This window comes from Zootermopsis nevadensis, unplaced genomic scaffold (genome assembly GCF_977971745.1).
Source record: "Zootermopsis nevadensis isolate Lab colony 2312 unplaced genomic scaffold, Znev_1.0 Znev_ptg000003l, whole genome shotgun sequence".
NCBI lineage: Eukaryota > Metazoa > Arthropoda > Insecta > Blattodea > Termopsidae > Zootermopsis > Zootermopsis nevadensis.
In genome coordinates, this window is record NW_028259135.1 from 2,239,679 (window position 1) to 2,258,453 (window position 18,775).

Sequence of the window (18,775 nt, forward strand, 5' to 3'; positions counted from 1 at the left end):
CACACAAAAGTTTGTGCACGACCCATTGCGGACTCCCCAAATGCTTGCTTTAGCATTTCATAGGTTTCCGTAGCCGTTTTGGCGAGTCTTTGGCAAAATGTGATGCACACGCCATTCCGAAATCGCAGGAGGGTCGGTGTAATGCACTACCAAAACGCCCGTAACTAAGAAACAAATGCTAATTCGATGATGCCGGCTGGCACATTGATTCACTATGAATGTAGGCCGCACCCCTTAGCGGCAGAAGCTCGTACTACATCCGGTTCGCCCTCTATTGACACAGTCTTGAAACTTTCCGATCGCACCTCGTATGTGCGTGCGTGCTGCCTCTGTGTTGGCGAAGTTACGGCGGTGCCGTGTTGAGATAGACATCGCATGGAGCGGAAGGAAGAGGTTCACAAAAGGGCTGGCATGCAATCTCGTCATAATTGAAGGACAGAATGGATTTCGTCAGTCTTGCAATATGAGTATTAAAATGTCAAGCTGTCACAGACTGCGTTATTTGCAATTTTGTATCCCTCGTTGGTCTTGCAAGAACTCTCTTTGTCATGTGGTTCCGGAGACTGCGGTCTTCTACACGGGAGTATGCCATTCGGACATTGTCAGATTAGAAAGATGCACGGTGTTTCGCAGGCTGCCTCCTACCCCATCTTTACGTAGAATAAGATTGTAGCAGGGACCTTTGTATGAAATTGAGCCTCACAGTCGGCAACGTAGCTAAGCTACGGACTGGACTACTGGGGTTCGATTCTCAGCTGCGGTACGGTTTCCTTTTTTCGTTTTCACCGCGTCCAGACCGGCTTTCGAGAGTCCACCCACCGACTAAGCTAAGAATACGTGGAGCTATACCTCCATTCCCTCATAGGTATTTCTTCGTGACGTGTTGAAAACACAAGGGTACTCTGTGGGAGCTTTAAATTAATTATATGATAATTTTAAAACGGGGCTTTAAAGAACTCGTAATAGGTTTCGCTGGCGGCATTTTAATAACACGAGTTTGGACCACCGCTCTCCTCTGGGTTCCATTAATGTGGTAATATCTTGACTCACTATCAGAATTACAAGGAAAAAAACTGTATGATGCAGTTAGCACGATCAATAGTTGTGTTCTTATCACCTGAAAAGTTACGACAGGCCTAATGCACGCCTAAGCCGAGTTTCAAGGATACTGTTAGTAATTGCTTGCATTAAAACCCATAATCTAATCCAGAGAGGTCGCTAGAAACTGTCAAGTTGTACGATGAGTCGACATTCCTGTTAAAAATAAGGTTTTCAGCAATGACAGAGTCGGTGATTATTTATTTATTTAGTGTTCTGTCTGACGACAGGTCCATATAAACAGGATCCTTCCATCCTTTTCTCGGACTGGGACCTGTTCATATACGTTCTTGGCAGATGATCCAGAAGTGGTTTGCCATTGCCTTCTTCTGTGTGTGAATGGAGTAATTGTTGGGATGCCACGGAGGAAAACTCCGTGTTGCCTAGACCACGGCCTTGCCCAACACAAGTTATAAATTCGGGCACCGCCGGGAATCGAACCCGAGACCCCAGGATTACAAGGCCAGCGTTCTTAACATTTGAAATTTCTAGTAACTGCGAAGTTCAGCAGACAGATGATGTTTTGTCTAAAAGATATCGGCGTCGGGAGAATTAGCGTCTGGCATCGTCGTTAGAAAGTTATTAAAGTGTTTAAGTGCATTTCTTGAAACTGACTTTTTACGTATCTGAGGGTTGAACACCGTATTTACACAACCCCCCCCCCCCCCCCCGGTTGACCCTATCCTGACCCAGTTTAATTCAGACCACGCCCCTTCATCTGTTAGATCCGTCTTAAGGCTTTGACCGGGATGTTCTTTTGTTAAATCTTATGTGGTACCGCCTGATTCGACTTCTAATGGTTAAGTGAAGTGTTTTCTTCGCGGTACGGTCTGGATTCGTAAATATTATGAAGACGAGCTTCGGCTTCAAAGGGTTAACCAGCTGATTTTCGTAATGGTGAGGTGAAGTGTTTTCTTCGCGGTACGGACTGGATTCGTAAATATTATGAAGACGATCTTCGGCTTCAAAGGGTTAATAAATACCCCCAAGCTACTCTTAAGTCTCCCTAGTGGGCTCTTTCCTTGACGTCTTCTGATGAGAATTGTGTGTGCGTTTCTCGTATACATTTTGAAACGAGGAACTTTACTTTTTTCCCCCAATGTGAAAACCCCGGTGTTCTGGAGGTTATTATTATTCTAGAAATGAGCCATGAACTGAATCGAATCAAGATTATTACGTAAAAATCTCCGTTCTTGCAGGTTTTTTTCCTGGAAATGTTTATTTTACGAGAGAATTATTTTTACCGAGTCATTTGAAGGCCACGCAAATTTAACACGAATACGGAAATACTTGGGTTAACTGTGATTTTCTAAAGGTGACTGTTTACATTGTCTGGACCAACCAGAAAACAAGTTAGGAGATGTTACAGTACCTAGTAATAGGTAGTTTCTCATGTAGGCATTCGTTGGGGGATTGCTTCTAGAAAAATCGATGTATACTTAAGCCACGTAAATATGATCGGCGTAACGCTGGCCTTGTAATCCTGGGGTCTCGGGTTCGATTCCCGGCGGTGCCCGAATTTATAACTTGTGTTGGGCAAGGCCGTGGTCTAGGCAACACGGAGTTTTCCTCCGTGACATCCCAACAATTACTCCATTCACACACAGAAGAAGGCAATGGCAAACCACTTCTGGATCATCTGCCAAGAACGTATATGAACAGGTCCCAGTCCGAGAAAAGGATGGAAGGATCCTGTTCATATGGACCTGTCCTCAGACAGAACACTAAATAATAATAAGATGAGGTGGTCTAGCGGTTAGAACGCTGGCCTTGTAATCCTGGGGTCTCGGGTTCGATTCCCGGTGGTGCCCAGATTTATAACTTGTGTTGGGCAAGGCCGTGGTCTAGGCAACACGGAGTTTTCCTCCGTGGCATCCCAACAATTACTCCATTCACACACAGAAGAAGGCAATGGCAAACCACTTCTGGATCATCTGCCAAGAACGTATATGAACATGTCCCAGTCCGAGAAAAGGATGGAAGGATCCTGTTCATATGAACCTGTCCTCAGACAGAACACTACAAATAAATAAAATAAATGGCCAGTGTACATGTAGAATCGCAAAGAACTGATCCGAAAAACGTGTATTCAAAATTGAGTACACGTTTCCTGTTTTGTGTCATAGCAACTATGTGAAAATCTGTTCTGCACCGCAGAATGGAGAGTAACTTACATTCTGTGTTGGTGAATTCCTGGTTCCGCGTCTGTTGTACGCCTTTCCGCAGGATGGTGTTGGTGCCGACTGCCTCTGATCGCAGGCCACGCTACAGCCTTTATAGCAGAACGAGGATCACTGTAGAAAGAGATAAGGTCCGTTAGTGGAGACAGCATAGATGAACCACTAGACCTCCTCGGTGGTTAGCTTACTGGCCGGTTATTATTAGAACAGTTCTCAGGTTCGATCCCAACTATTGTCACTAAGAATATAATCAAATTGTACAAAATCTGTCTGAATAAGACAACGAAACACGTGAAGACGGGAGGAAAAGTAAAGTCTCGAAACGTCGTGTGTATCATTTACCTCAGAGAGTGGACAATGCCCGGCAGTGTTCTTACAGAGAATGAACCGTTGTCAGATACCTTTGGAGAATTATTATCGAATTGAAGATTGTGTAACGGATAACTTATCTATAATTATTATTTAGTGTTCTGTGTGACGACAGGTCCATATGAACAGGATCCTTCCATCCTTTTCTCTTCTCGGACTGGGACCTGTTCATATACGTTCTTGGCAGATGATCCAGAAGTGGTTTGCCATTGCCAACTTCTGTGTGTGAATGGAGTAATTGTTGGGATGCCACGGAGGAAAACTCCGTGTTGCCTAGACCACGGTCTTGCCCAACACAAGTTATAAATTCGAACCCGAGACCCCAGGATTACAAGGCCAGCGTTCTAACCGCTAGACCACCTCATCTTATTATTATTTAGTGTTCTGTCTGACGACAGGTCCATATGAACAGGATCCTTCCATCCTTTTCTCTTCTCGGACTGGGACCTGTTCATATACGTTCTTGGCAGATGATCCAGAAGTGGTTTGCCATTGCCTTCTTCTGTGTGTGAATGGAGTAATTGTTGGGATGCCACGGAGAAAAACTCCGTGTTGCCTAGACCACGGCCTTGCCCAACACAATTTATAAATTCGGGCACCGCCGGAAATCGAACCCGAGACCCCATGACCCTACTTTTTGCGTAAGGATACCATAAGGGCGTGGCCGTTGTAGCTGGGGCACCACCCGTTAACGCTGTTGGACTGTAGACTTCTCTTCTTTTAATGCTTGCCTTAAGTAAGGACCTAGATGCTAGTTTCTAAACATGGCTGCCGTTGGTGTAATTTTGAGAGAACGTGGACGGGTCACAGCCACGGACTGAAGTTTTGGACATTGACGTATTTTCTTATATATTATAACTTTTACGGCAAATTGATTTAATGTATTTGTTTAATCTAGTCCTTGCGTTTGAGGAAATGTGTTAACAAAAAGTTCACTGTCGCCGTATGATGACGTTTTAAATGTCAAATTTAATCTCCCAATTTATATAAGCTTATCATTTGTTGTGTCATCATTTATCAACCGACACGTTATCACCGTCTTGCGATATATTTACTGGGGCAAGGATACCGAACGATTGTCACCGGTTCCACTGACAAATTTCTGCTGCACCAGAGTAAGAATCTTTGTTAAGTTCCATGTTGATCTTTCCGGAGGCATAGACAGACGCTAGATGAGAGGATAATATTAAAATTCTGGGTTATTGTGATAAGACGCTCTGATGATGGAGGCAGTAAGTGCCTCTGAGACACCGGTCATCGTAGAATAACAGACATGTTTACCGCTGTAAGAGCCTGAATTTCGTAGTACTAAAATGAATCGTGAAAAAGGTGGAATGGATTCATTTGGTTCAGGTTGTAGGCTAGTGTGCGAGCTGTTGTGAAAATGGTAATAAAATGTTTGGGGAGCATTATTTATTTATTTATTTTATTTTTTGGAATGTTGGGGAGGGCGTTGGAGCTGCAGGAGTGAACTTTATAATTCTCTTAAATTTTGTGCATTGGGGGGGGGGGGGGCTGGATAATTCTACAATTTTTTTTTATTACTTTGTCTCGTTCCGTCATTATGAAAGGCGTGATAACAGATCCTGTGATCTCAGCCGCTGACTAGAGAAGGTGGAATTTTCTGGTGACAGTATGTAGGCTTATATTGTACAGTCAACAAACGAGCACTGAAGGGGGGGAAAAGCAGATGAAATTGTCGTTTTTTGGTGTGTAAAAAGTGACTAATGATATAGTCAACAGATGTAAGAACACCGTGATGTTGCGTTACAGAATATATATATATATATTTTTTTTTTTCCTTGTTTCCTAATCTCGGTCTCAAACATCGCGCAATTGCGAAACTCTTTTGGCGTGGTATTCGAGCCATCTCACTTTTTAATATCCCATTCTTTACGTTCTTCAAGATCCATTTTAATATTACTCTCGCCCCTGCGTCCAGATCTCGCAAGTGATATTTTTCCCTGCCAACTAAAAGTATGTGTGTGCGACCTTTATCAGAAACTTGTTTATGCTGAAAGTGTTAAATTTTTGGGGCAGAATTCAAATTCTCGTATATAAAACGATCTGAAGAAAATGTATGCGTTTATGTATATATGGGCATTATACGAAACCAAAATAAACAAAGCGCTGGGGGGCTACAAAACGAGAGTTTTGCCACTTTTTTGTATCGATGTGAAATTTGGTGTCTTACTTTGAGCAGGACTTAACGTTATTCGTGTTCAAAATGCCCATAAATATATTTGGGTCTAAGAGAGATGAAGTAATTAACCACTTCAGACCGTACAAGTCATGAAGCGTTATCGCTTTCAAGATTCATATTAATAATATCCTCTCATGTGCGACTAGTTAGAATTTTCCAAATGGTCTTTGCTTTTCATTGGAATTAATATTTTTGTAAAGATTATACTGCCTCAATTTCTCTGTTGAAGTAGTACGTAGTTTACTCGACAGATGGCATCTGGCGTAAAGATTTTGACTTTGATGTAGTTACTACAATTGATACATACTACTTGATAGCGCCTTTGTCGTTTCTGTTGTGACTCGGGTTTCATATTCATAACCAAGCCAGTTTTATTGTTTTTCTTAACCTTCTGGAGACTTCTGACAGTTTGGCAGAGGTTAAATTGCAATTTCTTAGAGAAGATCGTGTGAATTAACATATAGGTCTCTAAGGATGAAAGCATTAAAAGAATGAAAAACAATTTCATAGACTCGTGTTGAGTTAAATATAACGCACCTTCACACATTTGAGATGTTACATTAGATTGCACAGGTAAATGGCAACCTTTGACACAAAGGAAATGTTATAGGCGACTTTAAAAGAAATGTAGAATTATCGATTAAAATTTCTTCAGACTACCCAGTTGAAGCCTCTTCGTTCACCACCAAATGCAACTCAAAGGTGACATTGGCTTTAATCGTCATTGGTCTGACTGTACGTATACTTGGAGCTTGTTTCATGGTTAACACCATAGATGGCAGAACAGTTGCCGATAAAGGACGTTTGTGTTGTGTGGTTATGCAGTTTAATTGTTGATGAAATATTCGTCATTTAATGTATGATTGTTGAATTGTTACTGTGGAACTTGGTCGAAATCTGCGCAAGATATCGAAGAAATTGGTAGTAGGGCTAATTTTGCTGTCATACCTTCCGAGCGGCCTGCAGAGAAGGGCGGAGTTGCATCTCGGGTCGATAAGCTTCTAGTGCTTTGGCAAAGCCGCGCGCTGCCATCAGTGCAGCGGTAGTGTTTAGTGGGGGAGCATTTTGAAGTGAAATTCCGTTGGAAGATTATTTCCGAAGATGGATTCGGAAATATTGTCAACGCTAGCAGAAACGACTAATTCACTTTTATCAAATGGGGCGCCGGCCGAACCAACGAAACCTACTACAGTATTACCAGATCACTGTCATGTCCAGTTCTGGAGCATTCTGGATCCATGTAAGCGTAACTATAATTTATATTGTTCTTTTGCTGAAGGTTGAATAGAGAAAATGTACCTGAATAGTTTCCTTGAAGGTCATATCATTACAGGAATGGACATAAGATTTTTTAATCTGGTCTTTGTTGTATTTTTAAGCGTATATTTTCGTGTGTTTTTTATTGAATAATGCTGTTCACAGGATAACATCAAACATTACGTCGAAATTTAAAATTCAGTGAAGAATATTTAATTTTTATTTGTAACCGTAGGTGTGTGTGTTTTTAAGTTCAACATTTTTTTATGTATCGTTACGATACAAAAAGGTTCACTATTGTATTTTGGCACATGATTAAAACTGATTTATACTCTGTTGGCTAGCCTGGTTGGTCCATCTACGTTTAGTGCGCGTGCGCGAAAATTGATTGCACATTTGGATGCATATTGAATTTAGTGGGTACAGTCTCCAGCAATACATTGAAGCAGAACTGAACAGTATAGACTGTGCGAAACTCAAAATAGAATAATATTTGTTTGGTGTCCAAACGAAATATGTTTTCAGCTGTCATATAAAAACGTGCAGGGTCTTGAAATTAAAATGTCCACCATTTCCATTTGTATCTCTGAATCAGTCATGCTCTGTGCAGGAAGGATTGAATGTAGGATTTAATATCTTTGGACCGGGGGTGTTCATTACTATCCTGATTAGACCCAGATTGTTTGGTAGGTGTGATTTTAAGTGATGCAAAAACGTGTGCTTCCTTTGTTAAACTATTTGACTAAATTATAAGCAGTGTCTGAGATGTTTGACGTGTTCCGTGAGCAAAGGAACTGAAGGTCACCTACTTTTTAGACTCCTGCTGCGAAATTGTGTCGTCATTGAGTTACAAATTGCAGCAGGAAGGATAGTCTTCTCCAAATCAGACTTTACCATCTTGCAGTGCAGTTGAAGGAACGAGTTAAGTAGACAAGTGTATTCATTGTCTGTCTGTCTGTCCTTTGACCTTCGCCCTGAAGTCGGAGGCAGTTAACTTTGTATTCGCCTCCGTGAGAATCTCTCATACTGAATCTTGATTTCGTATGGCATTTAGGGAGAGGCTTGGTGCAGGGTAACGCGACTTCTATTCGAGAGGTACCCCGTTCGAATCTGCTGGGCGTCTGAGACTGATTTTAATCTTGTGAGACACTGGGAGCCTGGGTTTGGCACTGCGCTGTTTAATTTGTGAACGGACCTGCGGTTGAATATTTTTGTGGGTACCTAGACGAGTCGCAACGTGATTCATTAACATATCTGTATTACGTCAGGCAGTTGACACAAGGGCTGACTCTTGGACTCTTGCGTAATAGTACAGTCAAGTCTATAAAGTAAACGCCACTTCGCGCGTTTTTTTTAAAAAAGTATCTGCAGTAAGTCACATTTCGCCAAGGTCACTCCAATCTACATTTAAAGTCTTGGAATTATGCATTGTCATTACGTGACCAATTAACTGAAGGTAATAACTACACGTCTTGACAGTCTGATTGTACACGCGTAGTCAGGAAATTCCCCGCCGTTAACGAAACCCAGAGGTTCATCACCTTTTCCACACGAGTCCGTCATCTTTACGTTGTATGAGCCAGATGAATGCAGTCTACGCCGTTCCACCCCTTTCACGTAAATACGTCTATAAGGAAGGGTCTTTCGGCGAAAAAGTGTAACAAGTGTACCTAGGGAACGTCGTGTTTACTCGGTTAGAACGCTGGTCTTGTAATCCTGGGGTCTCGGGTTCGATTCCCGGCGGTGCCCGAATTTATAACTTGTGTTGGGCAAGGCCGTGGTCTAGGCAACACGGAGTTTTCCTCCGGGGGCTTCCCCGGTTTCTCCGTGGCATCCCATTCACACACAGAAGAAGGCAATGGCAAACCACTTCTGGATCATCTGCCAAGAACGTATATGAACAGGTCCCAGTCCCAGAAAAGGATGGAAGGATCCTGTTCATATGGACCTGTCGTCAGACAGAACATTAAATAAATAAATAAACATTACATTCAGCTACCACAGACCCATCTTAAGCGTAACTAATTCAAGTTAAATAAGCAAAGTCTTAATCAAACTTATCTCAATTGTAAAGCATGTATAAAGGAAATATTTAGAATAAAGCCAATATATAAAATTCCTTTCCGTATAGACGTATTTACGTCAAATTCTCCGGAACCGTGGTTCCACTGTCAACTTTTCCCCTAATATGAAGTCTGATATTGTTCTCCCGTGTACGTCTCGGCCATCCGTGTGACAAAATTTGTAATCTGTCGTGTTGAAAATACAGAGTCCTTTGGTCCCAGATATCGCAGCCGGAAAAGAGATTCCTTGTAACGGCATTGAAGAGTTTTCACCGTCATCACAAAAGCCAGCCATAGAACCTCCTGACCGGAGGCAATTGAATTCAATTTATAATTTTACAACCTAGTTTTAAGATACGTTTTAATATATCCTTCTCATTACCGATATCGTTCATCGAGGGTTTGCAACCAAACATTGTGTTTCTACATGCGCTCTACATGCCTCACCGATCTACTAAATTAAACGAAGAGTACACACATTGAGAAGAAGAGCCCGGATGGCTCAGGAAATGTCTGATTACGTACTGGACGACCAAGGTTCGATTTCCGACAGAGGCAAGGGATTTTTCCTGTGGTGTGTCTGTGGGGCTCAGCCTCCTGCGGGTACCGGACGTGTAGATAAGCTAATCGGGTCGTTTCCCCGGGGGGCAAAGCTCTACCGGGCATGACGGGACAACTTAAGTTTCCAAATTGATGAATTCCCGTTGTCCGGTACTCCCGAGCTTAATGATTCAGCCGGGTTTCGACAGCAACATAATGTGACAGGTAATTAGTATTCATGGATTATATTGATGATTTTTTCTGTTTCAGATGCCTGGTTTACACCTGATAGGCTCCACCCCAAAGGTAAGTGAATCCAGCAAATCTGAGAAGACGATTACTGTCTTCTGGGATGTTGCACCGTGCAGTCTGATAGAAGTTTACCAACGTTTCAGAGTGCTTACTGTCTCCATCTTCAGGGCGATGAAACGTAGGAAAACTTCTACGAAACAAGGCTGTACGCTACAACCCGGAAGACAGCCATCTTTTACTACATTACACGACTTAACTCCCAGTAGATGAATTATCAAATGTGAATTGATCGAAGTGACTCATTATATTAATAATATAATTGAGTAACTGTCGCTGAATCGAGGGTGAGAGCACTTTGGAGTGGGTTTTACGGATTGTTTAAAGTTTACAGTTGTCGGCTCGCATTCTCGACTGTTATGACTGTGTCGCGTGTTTTCTGTGGCAACAGAAATGTCTGTAAATCCCATTGGAAAATCGCCGAAGATAAAAGCACTGCACAGGACTTCCGGTGTAGAGGCGATATTCATGCCACAACGTGGTAGCCGCCAGTCGCTTGTCTCGGGAGTTCGTCGTTTGTTGGACAGTTCTTAAGGATCTGTAGGAGAGTTCTTTCGTATGCTCAGAAGTGTAGTTTCTGCATTTGAGGGCTCAGTACTACTAGCCAGTATGTTGAAGTGTATTCGAAAGTGTCTAAAAATCGCTGTTTCTTGGTATTATCTGTGGTCTGTACCTTCCGTGGGCATAGTTCCGTGTCTTTTGTCCGTTTGACATGTGCATTCTGTTGTCATTTGCATATTTGAATAGACTACTGATGTATTGTCGGGTGTTTCTTGAAAATTAGAAGTTGATTGTGCAATGTGATCTTGTACGAGGTGCGATCGGAAAGTTTCTAGACTGCGCGTATAAAAACCCGTACACTTATCTCAGGTATTAAATTCATCCATCACCCTCGAAGTAGTTCCCCTGGGAGTGAACACAACGATCCCAGCGCCGCTGCCAAGCCTGGAAGCATCCCTGGAAATATTTCTTTGTCAGCCTGTCAAGCACCATCTGCGATTCTGCCTGAATCTCTTCTATCGTCTCAAATCTCCTTCCCTTTAGCTGAATTTTCATCTTTGGGAAGAGGAAGAAGTCACACGGAGCTTAGAAAGGAAGTTGGGGTCGGTTCTTGCAAGATCTTTGAGCTCCTCACAAACGAGAAGTCGATTCTGCTTCTGGTCCTCAGACAGGATGCGTCGCATGTGGAGTTCTTCCTTTAGAATCAGCTGACAGGTCCCATAGCCTATCCCAACAATGTCGCACAAGTCGTTGATGGTACGACGTCGATCTTCGTAACATTTTCGGGCGTTGTGCTCGAAGATGGTCGTCCAGAACGCTCGTCATCATCGACAGAGGTTCGGCCATTTTTAAAACGTGAATGCCACACAAAAGTTTGTGCACGACCCATTGAGGACTCCCCAAATGCTTGCTTTAGCATTTCATAGGTTTCCGTAGCCGTTTTGGCGAGTCTTTGGCAAGAGATTCAGGCAGAATCGCAGATGGTGCTTGAGAGGCTGACAAAGAAAGATTTCCAGGGATGCTTCCAGGCTTGGCAGCGGCGCTGGGATCGTTGTGTTCACTCCCAGGGGAACTACTTCGAGGGTGATGGATGAATTTAATACCTGAGATAAGTGTACGGGTTTTTATACGCGCATTCTGGAAACCTTCCGATCGCACCTCGTATCGCCCGTGTATTTAAGGTAGAAATGCGTAAAAACCTAAAAGACCACAGTTCATATTTCGTCGTGAAATCCTCCGTTCAGAATAAGTTATTTTAAAGTGATGTTTTTGTAACCGCTTATATAGGCTTATTCTTCATCCCAAACTGAAGAGATAAGTGAACAGTTTAAAGAGACGTGGTGGGTCTTATAGGGCGACATACAGCCGAAAATCACCTTGATGTTTTTTTTTAGATTAACCTGTTATCTATGGAATAAACTGAACAAGGAATGAAACGTGTTGTTGATGTTTGTATTAGATACGATGTGAAATTGCTTTAAACCGCTTACGTGTCTTCAGAAATATTTTAAAATATAGCCGGAACACCGGGAAGCAAGCCACTTGTTGGAACAGCCTGCCATGTTTTCTTTCCTTCTACTATCAGTTTGGCTAGCATTAGGTTTCAGGCACAGATAATAACAACAGGTACCGTCGTGCAAGTCGATAGAACGACGACTAACAGTGAGTTTGATTTCTGTGCAGTAATTTAGTGTTTCTCAGTTTTCTTTTATTATTCTCGAATTACGTTCTTATAGGCAACCTGCATTTGACAAGGAGACTTTTTTTCCCCCACAATCTGTAGTACCGTTTGTTGGCTGGGTATTTCTCCAACTCTGCTTTTCAGCGCAGAAGATGGAGACAGTATGTTTTTTTTCCCGAAACTTTAATATAGACCTACGAGTTCACAACATCGATATGTTGCTAAAAGTCTTTGCAGATAGTATTTAAGGTTCTCACGGCGGCGAGTGTGAAGATGACCAGCGTTTCATAGGACATTAGTGCCTCCATCATCAGGGCGCGTTGGTGCTGGAGGTATAAAGCTGCTCTGAAACGTTGTTCGTTATCAGAATACGCGGCGCAACATTCTATCTTCGGGCGGTGTCGCACTAGGATGCCATGGCAGCGACACCAACAGCGATGCCATGGCGTCCAGCTGCCAGAAAAAGACGCCAGACAAGCTGCCAGCTTTCGACGCCAGTCGAGCGAACAGATGGATCAACATTATGAGATCACGAAATGATAGAAACAAGTGTTTCTATCATTTCGTGATCTCATAATGTGGAAATTGTGGAAATATTTGGAGGAGGAGATTTATTTACAGTAGAAAAGAAAGAATTAGCTAAGAAGTATCTCCTCCTCCAAATATTTCCACAATTTCTTCCCAGTTTCTTTTTTTCAAGTCCCGGTTTGCGTATTCAATAGCAGATGAATCCCATAGTCGGAACTGAATTTCAATTATCAATCTTTCGGTGTCGAAATTATCCACGTTTGGAAGAAACAGAAATACACACAAGCACATTCACGCACGGACGTCAATGGACTGGCCAGACTGTCATGTGATGTTGATTTGGCTTTGGCCGTGGCAGCGATGCCAGTAGCATTTGAACTTGGCATCTTGGTTGGCAGCGATGCCAAGTTGGAAGCGCTGCCAGACGGATGCCAGGTGCGATATATGACTACTAAATTAATGCATTAAGTTTGGCCGAGATGCTGGCAGCTGCGCCATGGCCTCCCGTTGGCATCCTAGTGCGATACCGCCCTTCAGGCTGGAGAAGATGTCGTCAGCTTTCAGGCAAATCAAATAAGCCATACCCCCAACTGCCGGACTGTTGTTTGGAGACTTCTGCGCGTCGACGCCCGGCGTCGTAGTAATTTGTGGTTCCGGCTGTAACTCGGCGTTGGCACAGTACGTAATGGCCCTGTGTTGGGGTTGAGAATGATATCTCAGGTTTTGAACCCACTCGTCAGTTGTATTGCCCGTCGTAGCACGTCTGTCATCATAAAAGTTACAGAGGTCGAGGAACAATGGATTGTCAGTTGGCATCCTTGCATCAGAACATCTACGACAACCTTACGGACCTCTGGGTGGGTCTCGAAGGTTAGGAGACTGCATTGAAAAATCTAAATATGCAGCCCTTATACTTATATTTTGAGAAAATTTCTCCCATGCACGTCATTGGCATTGTTTTCAGACCAAGTTCATGAAAAAGTGGTAATTGGTTCTAAAGGTCGTAAGAGGGACACAGGGATGTAGTACCTTACGCCAACCTCTTCTTTTAAAATGTAAACATAAGGGACGAAATACTCGTCCATAACACGTAAATTTGTCTTAAAAGGGTTTTTTTTTTGGGAAAGGGAACCGCTGTTTGGAAACTTGATTACACCGCCAACAGAGAGATTTCTACACAAACGGTCTTGCTGTTATGTAGGCATTAAAATCTCCTTCTCACGTGAAATAGACGCAAATGAACATTCTCTGGAGGCTGGCACTGCTTACAGATGTAAGTAATCAGAGGTCTGCGATCAGTACGCAAGTTTGCATAACCGTGCAAGTTTATCGCACGCAAATATGAGACCCTTAGAGAGAATTATATAACGCGTTCTTTGCCAGAAGTGCTTAAAATGAACTCGCACTGTGATGTCATGTCGGTTCGAATGCTATTTCAAAAACTGCCCAGCTGTTTGATTTCTTCAGATGGATTACAAATCCAGTTTTATAAAAAAAAAATCGAAATGTTCGATTTACATTAGATTATCAATTTTTTACACGACATGTTTCAGTTCTAAAAGAACCATCTTCAGGTGTATAAAATTATATAAACTTAAATATAATTTCTTAAATGCAACTTTTAGTCAGATGTTTATCAGATTTCAAATGATGTTTTATTCCAGATTTTATTGTAATGTTTGAACAAACACGGCAATACTTCCAGACTGACATAACTCCTCCACAACTTCATTTCTGGATGATACAAAAACAACAACAAAACGTTCACCCACACAAAATCATGTTAAGCACGACGTACATACGGAACAACTTCGAATACGATATTAAAAAATACAATAAAGTCTAGAAGAAAACATCATTTGAAATCTGATAAACATCTGACTAAAAGTTACATTTAAGAAATTATATTTAAGTTTATATAAATTTTATACACCTGAAGATGGTTCTTTTAGAACTGAAACATGTCGTGTAAAAAAGTGATGATTTAATGTAAATCGAACATTTCGATAGAGAACATCATTTAATATATTTTTAAACTTTTAAATATTTAAATGTTAATTATGGTAATATTTTAATATTTAATAGGTATTTTATTGTGATTAGACTGACAAGATTTAAACAAATATATATTTATCACAATATGACGCAACTTTATCATCTCCAAAAAAAAAATCGATCAATCCTCATGAGAGTGTGTACGACTTAATAACACGCTGTGGTAACAATTTGAGGTCATTTTTTGAACCGTTAGTATATCTCATGATCGGTAACACTTATTTTAAAGATTTTCGAGTTGGTGAGTCAGTTTAGCATGATTTATTCTGAATCTGCTTTCGTCTCGCGGTTTTATTGCAACTGTCTCTCTATTTCCATGGGAATGCCCTCGCAGTTCGACGTTCTTGTATTATTTAGATAATTTCATTATCGTCCTGTTATAACCAGTTTATTTGGCCTGATAATTCTACAAGGGGAAGCTGTGTTCCTGTGACATTTAATCGCGTTGTTGCTCTGTTTTTATTTCTGTCTCGTTGAAATGTCATGAACTGAGTACAGAGTTCACCGATAACACGATTCTAAGTTAATCTTCAGATCTGGCATCGTATTAGCGTAGTCATCACAACATTGCCGAATATTGGTTTATGAGCAATTTGTGTATATGCTGTGTTTCGTGAAAACTGGATAGTTGAAATGTAAATGTTTTTCTTACTGTTATATATCACTGCGGAGGGAAAATATGTATTGAATGAAGTTGGACAATAACTTGAAGGTTCTCGGACCCTAGAAAGTCGAATCAAATTAAGATTTGTGTTAGATAGGGTGTGAGCGTGTGGATTGAATTAACGCCCGATAGGGATGGGGTCGAATGACTTGTGTAACCGTCCTTTCACTCCAAACTCTCCATCAGGACGCCCGGCTGGTTACAAGGGATTTTGTGTTGGGTTTCGTTTGGTAGCTCAGGGCATGGACTCTTGCCTTCAAGGAATATACGGGTTGGTGAAGGGGGGTTTCGGGATCAACTTGCGAGGCAGTGGAATAAGAGGGGATGTCGTTCAGTTATAAATTGTGTATTCGTTCACTTTCATCAGGCACGTTTATTAATTTCGTACTTTCCCTCGCCGAGTGCAGGACTACTCGCCGCCGAGACTAAAGCGTAAGTGAGTTTTTGGAAGCCCCTTGCTGGACGCAAGACTCCCCCAAGACTTTTGAATCTCAAGAGAGTGGTTCATCACCTTAACCTTACAAATTTACCGCCGATAGCTTATTTTAAACCCATTGGTGGTTAGTGACGTGATTTGTCCTAAGTCTTCTAACGGCTAAAACACATCTGGAAGAGCTTACTCATCCCACCAAGTCCAGCCACCGATCATAAAATCACCTATTCACACAGTCACGTAGCTGGCGCCAGGCAGTCGCCCGGTGGAACAAACAAGTCTCCCAAGATGTGGCCCGAACTAGCGATACTAACCGTCAACTCGGGAAAATTCAATACAATTTGATTATAAATTCCGATTAAGGAAGGCGCTACCGAAACAAAACTAACTTAGGCCCCTTTCCTTGCGTATAAACTGGAGTAATCGCCAAAAGTCCAGTCTAAGTCCATCTCCGGTCTGCCTGCTCGAGAATCGAACTCAGAGTGGGCTGTCACACTTGTGACGAAGCACGTAATTTCGTAGGATTTGAGGTTCTCACGGTGGCGAACATGAACATCGCTAGCCATCTCCTGGGTTGTAACGCTGTGTAGTATGGTAAAAGGATTCCAACGTTTCAGAGGTCTTCATTATGATGGAGGCAGCAGGGACTTCTGAAACGCCTGCAGACTTCTACCAGACTACACGCCGCTACAACCCAGAAGACATCCTGATAACAAGGAATTTCGTGTATCTGAATAATTAGTCTTCTCAAGAAGACTTAGAACCACGACCATCTTCTGGCAAATAGTTCGCGGCTGTCAAGGGCGTTTTGTCGTCATGGTTGTTTAATTATGTTTGTATCTTTTTGAGTTTTTGAGATACACACTTGGAGGCCTGGATGGGTTGTAACATATACACTCCTCTTCAAAACAACACTTGGTTCAATCGGATCGGATAATTAGTCTCTGAGATATGATCCCGTTTATGGACACGTGTCGAATCCGGAAAGTCGAAAATCGTGGGTTAACTTTGCGCGTGCGCAGTTCGCGACGTCCGGCCGCCACGGATGTCGGAGCGGTACTGGCACAAACTTTCATCCTTCCTCTTTAAAACGAGACTAAGATGGCGGCGCTACGTCTATTTTTAGCAGAGTTATTGAAGTTTTGAAATTACTTCGACAGAAACTGTCGCTCATTTCTGAGTCCCTGTTACGAAATTTTTAATTTTCCCATACAGTTGTTATTAGTGAATGATAATATTTTATAGTCTTAAATATTTAAGAGTACCTTCTGGACCCATCCGGTGGGAGGTGGGTGGGCCTCAGAGCCGTTCTGGACGCAATGACAGTCCCTGCAAGGAATCAAACCTCGGTTTTCATAGTGACTGAAGTAAACCGGTTCCCCTGCCGCGTTATATTTGTAAGAGTAAAATTAGGGAATTAGTAATGGAAAAAAAAAAATGGAATCGGCCCGAGTTTCATGTTCATTAAAAGTAGAGTTCTGTTTCGATGTCATTATTTTGTATGTAATTATTTAGTAATAACACGAGATCCAACAAGTTGTTAAAGTCATCCGCCATCGGATGTCGATGTTGTGTCGATATTAATTAATTTTCCACTTCATCAGACACGAGATCGAAGCTGTCAGAAACATCAGTCTACTGGCTTTGTGTGTTATAGGCTATCAGGGAATTAGACATTTAGAATTTAAAATACCGTTCTTGCAATATCGTATATCAGCAAAATGCGTTTGGATGTTGCCTTGTCGATGGTTGCCCGTATTAAATATTTCTCTTATGAATGGTAATGCTTCTGGATTGAAGACTTGACACAGTGTCTCACTACAAAAAATACATATGAAAAGTTTCCTTCTGGTCATCCGAATTAATACCCGGACGTGCCTCAGAAACCTCTTTACAACGTCCCTCTGACAGTTTTCACCAACTCTTCGCCCTTCCATCGGTGTGCGTAGTTGTCATTTTAACTGATAGTCTGTTTCTTTGTCTAAACGTGTAATACTATGCGCACATGAAGGCCACGTTCCCCTCTCTGTTGCCCTATGTCTCTCTATATCTGTTTTACCACACGTTTTATCAGCAGAGTGGGACCTCGATTATCCTGGCTTCTACGAGCTTGGGGTCTTACAGAATGGCATTTATTTATGGCGTAATAAACAAAACTAGTAATGCTTGTACTTTATTTCTACGTGCTGGGTTTTGTTTACTTATAATAATAATAATGATTTTTAGAAACTCTGTATATAGATCGTCTGAATATTATTTATGAATCCAGACCGTACCGCGAAGAAAACACTTCACCTCACCATTACGAAAATCAGCTGGTTAACCCTTTGAAGCCGAAGCTCGTCTTCATAATATTTACGAATCCAGTCCGTACCGCGAAGAAAACACTACACCTCACCATTACGAAAATCAGCTAGTTAACCCTTTGAAACCGAAGCTCGTCTGAATATTATTTACGAATCCAGACCGTACCGCGAAGAAAACACTTCACTTAACCATTAGAAGTTGAATCAGGCGGTACCACATAAGATTTAACAAAAGAACATCCCGGTCAAAGCCTTAAATGAAGGTAAGGCGAAAAAGTTGGCTTCTGTTATCCGAGACAATCACAAGTCACGTTGTATTTTGTACAATTTTTCAAATAAGTATTCATTAAGAATGTAAATTAAGTCGCTTTGTTTTTTTTTATGTTATGAAATTCGGTGGCTTATGAAATTTCGTACATAAATTAGCTACCAGTTTTGATTTTGCGCAAAATGTTTTTATTCACAAAGTGATTTCGGTGAAAGGTGTGTGGCAGGTTGCGTGTTGATTTTATTCCAGAGTAATCTGGTTCCGATCGGTGGACCTCGGTCGGCAAATACAATTTCTAGACTGAATGACGCGCTCGTGTG

General features: G+C 41.8%; 2 protein-coding genes across 6 annotated transcripts in view; one reads left to right on the plus strand and one right to left on the minus strand.

Annotated features, from left to right (window-relative positions):
- The window catches only part of lace (serine palmitoyltransferase long chain base subunit), a 33,077-nt gene extending 29,707 nt beyond the window's left edge, over positions 1–3,370 (minus strand). For 2 of the 3 annotated variants that reach the window (XM_022073784.2, XM_022073783.2), the window contains exon 1: positions 3,273–3,370. The gene's annotated coding sequence lies outside the window, so the exon portion shown is untranslated. The remainder of the gene's footprint in view (positions 1–3,272) is intronic. The other variant, XM_022073785.2, reaches the window with a different exon arrangement.
- Rtnl1 (reticulon) overlaps positions 1–18,775 on the plus strand; it is a 44,977-nt gene that overhangs the window by 13,570 nt on the left and 12,632 nt on the right. For 2 of the 3 annotated variants that reach the window (XM_087358369.1, XM_087358385.1), the window contains exon 2: positions 9,981–10,016. In XM_087358369.1, the coding sequence (XP_087214495.1) occupies positions 9,981–10,016 (36 nt within the window). Of the gene's footprint in view, positions 1–6,607; positions 7,091–9,980; positions 10,017–18,775 lie in introns of those variants that run through there. The other variant, XM_087358371.1, reaches the window with a different exon arrangement.